This window comes from Azolla caroliniana, unplaced genomic scaffold (assembly GCF_043228905.1).
Source record: "Azolla caroliniana isolate FFs.n. ecotype wild unplaced genomic scaffold, voAzoCaro1.0.p SCAF_18, whole genome shotgun sequence".
NCBI lineage: Eukaryota > Viridiplantae > Streptophyta > Polypodiopsida > Salviniales > Salviniaceae > Azolla > Azolla caroliniana.
In genome coordinates, this window is record NW_028230453.1 from 13,880,127 (window position 1) to 13,885,830 (window position 5,704).

The 5,704-nt window shown below is 35.6% G+C and overlaps 1 protein-coding gene across 3 annotated transcripts; it reads right to left on the bottom strand.

The window, feature by feature from the left end:
• Window positions 1-773: 773 nt before the first annotated feature.
• Window positions 774-5,339, bottom strand: LOC147852450 (uncharacterized). Of its 3 annotated transcripts, XM_087333961.1 has the most exons (8): window positions 5,216-5,334; window positions 4,529-4,622; window positions 4,121-4,443; window positions 3,868-3,908; window positions 2,687-2,850; window positions 2,435-2,531; window positions 2,186-2,355; window positions 774-1,604 (listed from the first exon to the last, which is right to left on the bottom strand). In XM_087333961.1, the coding sequence occupies exons 3-8, from the start codon at window positions 4,375-4,377 to the stop codon at window positions 1,104-1,106; spliced, it is 1,230 nt and encodes a 409-aa protein (XP_087190087.1). In that variant the 5' UTR covers window positions 4,378-4,443; window positions 4,529-4,622; window positions 5,216-5,334; the 3' UTR covers window positions 774-1,103. The 3 variants fall into 3 exon arrangements, with proteins under 3 accessions (XP_087190087.1, XP_087190088.1, XP_087190086.1); XM_087333962.1 differs by lacking the exon at window positions 4,529-4,622 and having other exon boundaries at window positions 4,121-4,378; window positions 5,216-5,339; XM_087333960.1 differs by lacking the exon at window positions 4,529-4,622.
• Window positions 5,340-5,704: the final 365 nt, after the last annotated feature.

Consider the following 5,704-nt stretch of genomic DNA (forward strand, 5'->3'; position numbering starts at 1 on the left):
AAGAGAAGGGTCTACATCTAGATAAATAAACTGAATCATTAGACAAATAATCTCCCAAATCAATCATTTTAAAAATTTATAATGAAGAAAATTTATGGAGATTTTTTTTGTTACTCTTAATGACAAAACCCACTAAATTCTCCTTTTCTTGTAAAGTTTTGAAGTTTTGTTAAGGCTATCAAAGCTAGCCTCTTTACATATAAAATAAAAGTAAAAACACCTTCCATTGTTCAATTGAAAGATAACATTTTTAACAAATTCCAAACATTCAACTTGCAATTGTTATCAAACCACATCATCACAAGCATTAAATTTTTGTCAAATGAAGGGCAAATTCAATACAAATGACGAGAGATGCTACTAAAAATAATTTGGAAACTCATATCGCTTCACTGATAAGACCGTGACATGAATATGCACACGCCAAATCAATATTAAATAGATGTGTATGAGAGATCAATACCAACCTTAATTAGCAAACACAAGTATTTATTTATCTTCAGTAGCTGCCTCACAATGTCATCAACCCTGGCACAAATCCTGTAACTATATTATCAAATACATAAAAAAAGCCAAGGAGCCATCCAAGTTTAAAGAAAGATTGAAGTGTTTCATCCAATATATATATATATATATATATATATAAACAAAAAGTGTGGACAGATACTATATACATGTATGCATGTGATATCTGTGAACCTAATGATGCAATCCTAGCATAAAGAAAACATCGAACTATGAAATAATGCATGCAAAGACCACTTGAAAAACACTCAAATGACATGAGAGAAATATATTAAACATTGAACTAATGTAAGGATCCATAAAAAGTTTTTTGTTTACTCAAGGAAATGGTTCTCTGATTGCATCAGACTTGTCCAATGCATGTAATAGTAGTACACAGCAAAGCATGTTTACTTACTTTCAAACATAAAAATGAATTGAGCACAAACTTGCAAGATGACATCAGTGTTAATATAACTTGCTATAGGTACTTCGGTAAACAAACATACACCCCGGGTCAAAAATAATAAAAAGGAAAAGTAACCCAGGCCTAGTTAATCATGGAAATAAACTCTAGCCAGAAAAAAACTAGACTTTCATCAATTTCGACTGTATGGATGATATCGACCGGATGAACTACGGCTACTTCCATATCCACTACCCGAGCCATAGCCTCCTCCACTACCATAGTTTCCACCACCACCGCCATATGGCATGCTCCCATAACTGTCATACTCTCCATAACCACCAAGAATGCCACCATAACCACCACCAAATCCATCATAACCTCCACCATAACCACCTCCAAAAGGGGCACCAGCACCTCCAAATCCTCCACCACTACCATATCCAGATCCACCACCATAACCACCACCGCCACCCCTTTGATAGCCACCATATCCACCTGATCCATAACCACCAGCAGCTCTTGGCCCATAGCCACCACCACTTCCTGGGCGGTACTGACCCCCATACGGACCTCCATTATATGGCATGAATTCATTGTAGCCTCCTCTATAGTCGCCACCACCACGGCCTCCCCTAACCGGAGGACCTGGCTCGGGAGCATTCCTTTTTGGTTCTGCCTTTTTAACCTCAATCTGCAAAAGAGAAAGTCAAATTTACATAGGGCACATATAAACAATATATATATAAGACATTTTTAGACATGTTCCCGTGAAGAAACATGGTGTTAAACAATTATGAGGCAGGTAACTTAGGGAAGCATGAGGGCAAGTTGGCTCCTACTAAAATGGAAGAATGCCGAGGACTGAGTAAATTTAGTTTGATGATCATCACGGTGAATAAATTCATGCATGTACACAAGATGATATTCTATTCCATAAGGAAAAGAACCACATTTGCCTCACACCCACAATATTTAAATAAAGTAGTGATGATTATCGAACATTAAATATGTATATCACAAGAAGCTTCAGATACTTTCCCATGCAAGAAAGAGCAAAATCTCCCTACAATGTCCAATATTAGCGATACATAGTTTCCATCAGCATTATGAGCCACTGTAAGAAAAGGTGCACATAACTAGCTCACTAGGTGTCATTGGACATGTTAGGGAACCATGCTGGGAAAATGTCAAATGACATTGGGTGCTAATCCTTAATGTGAGAAATGATCTTAGTATTCGACATATGTCTGAAGTAATGAAAATATATCTTACCGGCTTGCCCCCAAGTTCAAGTTTGACACCATGGGCGAGTAAATCATCCACAGAATCTTCACTTTCAAAAGTTACGAACCCAAAACCCCTTGAACGACCAGTTTCTCGATCTTGCATTATTTGCCTTTCAGATATTTTACCAAACTTTGAAAAGTATTCTTGAAGCTCATCTGTAGCAGGGACTAAATCAAATGAGGAAGAAATAACATAAAAACACATGAGAAATATCATAAACTGCTTCCTATTTACCTTCAGTAATTGAAGTGGGAATGCCACCAACAAATATTTTCTTTGTTCTTGGTCCTTTCACCATCTTCTCTCGAGGAATTGACCTCTTAATTTCAACCTACACAAACAGAAAAAAACACATTAAATAATGCCTACAGAGTATGAGAGAAAAAAAAAATTAGAATGTTTCTGCCTTGTACAGTGTACCTTACGTGGCAGAGGAAAGCAAAGTACTACATGTGTGATTAAAGCAAAACATTCTTCAATACTTACTGTTTTTCCATCTAGAACATGCTTGTCTTGGATTACTCTGTCCACAACAGATGGATCCGAGTAGGTGACAAAACCAAACCCTCTGGTGTGGCCAGTAGCTCGATCTCGCATAATAACAGAATCGATGATTTCCCCATATTTCTTGAAATGTTTTGTTAGCTTTTCTGATCAAATAGAACAAGCAATATCTTAATTCAAGTTCTGGGATACATCAAATCCAAAAAAAATGTTGTCAAGGACAAAAAAAGCTTTCACGGTAACATGAACCAATAACCTTATTCAGAAAACATTGGGCCATGTCAAACTGCATTTTAATATTTCATACTAGAATTCTTAAAATCTATTAAGTATATTCTACATCAACTTTAAATATGACTCTAAATTTCTAAATGCCTGGATTTTCATGAGATGAACTTCTCTAAAGCCAGTACTAGGATTTTAAGAAAGTAATTCAATTTCTCTCTTTTTTGGGTAGAATGTGAAACTTCCACATGAGCCAAATTGTCTTCTGACTTTAAGGTATGTGAGTCAAGAATTCCCAACATCTATAATGTTAGTTCAAAAATGCTATTAAAGCTCTTGGGTAATACACAAAACCAATATGACTTGGACATTTTACCACGTGTAAAAAACCACTTTCCCTCATGTTTCCCAAAAGAGTTACGCATTATGAGCTTATTTATACAAGATGTGGAAAAGACTACTTTCACTCATGTTTCCTTAAAGAGTTGGATGTTATGAGCTCCTTTACACAAGAAGAACCATACATAGCTATGAATGATCAAGGGAAACACAATAGAACATTTTCCATATTGGAATACACCCACATTACCTCGTGTTGCCCCTAGTATTAGACATTATCAGGGCTCAGTAGCCGAGGAGGAACATACTATGGATACCTCATCAGGGATGTTATACCTCGGCCTAAAGTGTTTATAGTGAGAAGACCTAATCTACAATGTGGAAATCAGTGGCACAATATCAAAGCAATGTTGAGTCCCCACATCGTAGTTTGGAATTGAAAACAAGATTTGATGTTATAAAAATAAACAATAAAACAAATGAGATATCCAAAATGCTAGAATTTGAGATATTCAAATATGTTAAAATTTCATGTAATGGTTTGATGAGCATGAAGAAAGGACAAATTCAAATATACTGAAAACAAATCATGGTTCTACCTGTAGTTGTTTCGCCAGCGAGTCCACCAATGAAGATTTTCCTTTGACCATATGAAAATGTGAAGGCAACATAAAATTAGGGAAGAGAAAACTCCACTAAAGAAACACACGCCTATGACTTGGATCATCAAAGTGACATCTAGATATTATATGCAAAACTTAATATGTATATAGATATCTAATCTAGACAAGACTAAACTAGCTACAAGACCTTGTATCTAAAGGCAAAGCTATGATGATCTTAGCAACTAACCCTGAACCGGAGGGAAACTTATTGTTGGAAGAATCCTTAGCTTCTCTGACTAAATTAGGGTTCTCTGTTTTTGGCTCTCTTGAGTGGCCACCTTCATCGATCTTTGTGGCATTTTCTTCCTCTTCCTCTTCCTCTTCCAACTCTTCTAATTCTTCAATCTCTTCTTCTACCAATTCTTCTTCATCTTCTTCTTGTTGATCTATGTTGTTTTGCTCTTCAAATTGATCTTCTGACTCATTGGGACGGCCTGCCTCCATCCTATTCCAATGAAGAAATATATCCTCTACAACTGTAAACCTAGTTTTAAAAACCCTGTGCTTCGTCTATAAACAAAACTCTAAATTCTCTTAGCAAAAATACTAAAATCTGGCAAAAAATCAGACTCCAAAATCTTCTACAAAAACAAACCCTATCCAAAAACCTGATCCAAAATCTTCTCTCAAAAATTCGAGCTCTAATCCTTTCAAAAAAACGCAATCCAAAGGCACCAAACCCTAGATTCCTACAATAATAAAACAACCATACGTAAATTCTTTTAATAAAGAAACAAATCCTGGCCCAGACAACTCCAAATTCTTTTACCACTAAACATTGGCCAAGAACCAAAATCCAAACGCTTTTAGAAACCACAAAACCCCAGCTAAAAACCAAACCCTGAATTTTCTTAACTAAAAGCTTAAAGTAAACCCCAAATTCTGTTAGAAAAACTCTGAACACAAGGGTAGACCCAACCTTATATCCTTTTACTAGTAAATTAATGTCTAGCCAAAATCAGGCCTAAATTGTATTAGAAAAAACCAAACCTGAAATCTTATTATCAAAGCCCCAAACTAAAAGATGAACCCGAGTCAGAAAAAAAAAACCTAAATTGTTGAAGAGCAAAGCACAAGCAAGGCTCTATTTGTTCTTCGCAGATATATAATACAATCACATAATCTACTGCTGCGTGAAAAACAAACCCCGAACGAGTTCTAGACCCCAAGAAAGAAACAGCTAATCCTGAAAATGCTAAACGAGTCTGCGTCTGTTAGGGTTTCCTTTTTACTCTTCCTGGGGCTTTTTCCTGCTATACATGTGTGCGTGTGGGTAAAATACCTGGTTACTCTGTTTCGCCCTAAGAGTTGAGATCTAGGGTGAGACGATAGACCATAGCTCTGTTTCTCTCTCACTCAGCGTTATTCCTTTGTATACGAGCATGAATGAATGTATTGTATGTATGCTCTATATCAATATGTACATACATATATTGTACATATATGTATTGAATTGAATGTTATGTTATGTATGTATGTATGTATGTATGTTATCATTATGTTATGTATGTATGTATCTACACACCTATCTATGTTATGTTATGTATCTATCTATCTATCTATGTTATGTTATGTATCTATCTATCTATGTTATGTTATGTATGTATCTATGTATATTATGTTATGTATGTATCTATATATGCTATGTTCTGTATGTATGTATCTATCTATGTTATGCTATGTATGTTAATGCTATGTTACATGTGTGTGTAGCAGCATCTTTACAAAGATATATTGAATGTTTTGATGAACCTGAAAACTAGCCTTCGTA

Excerpts from the sequence above, each read along its gene's own strand:
- LOC147852450 (XM_087333962.1), bottom strand. The coding sequence starts at position 4,377 with ATGGAGGCAGGCCGTCCCAATGAGTCAGAAGATCAATTTGAAGAGCAA. Across the intron at positions 3,909-4,120 it reads AAGTTTCCCTCCGGTTCAGG|GAAAATCTTCATTGGTGGAC; the intron begins GTTAGTTGCTAA and ends ATATGGTCAAAG. Across the intron at positions 2,356-2,434 it reads TCCCACTTCAATTACTGAAG|ATGAGCTTCAAGAATACTTT; the intron begins GTAAATAGGAAG and ends TCCCTGCTACAG.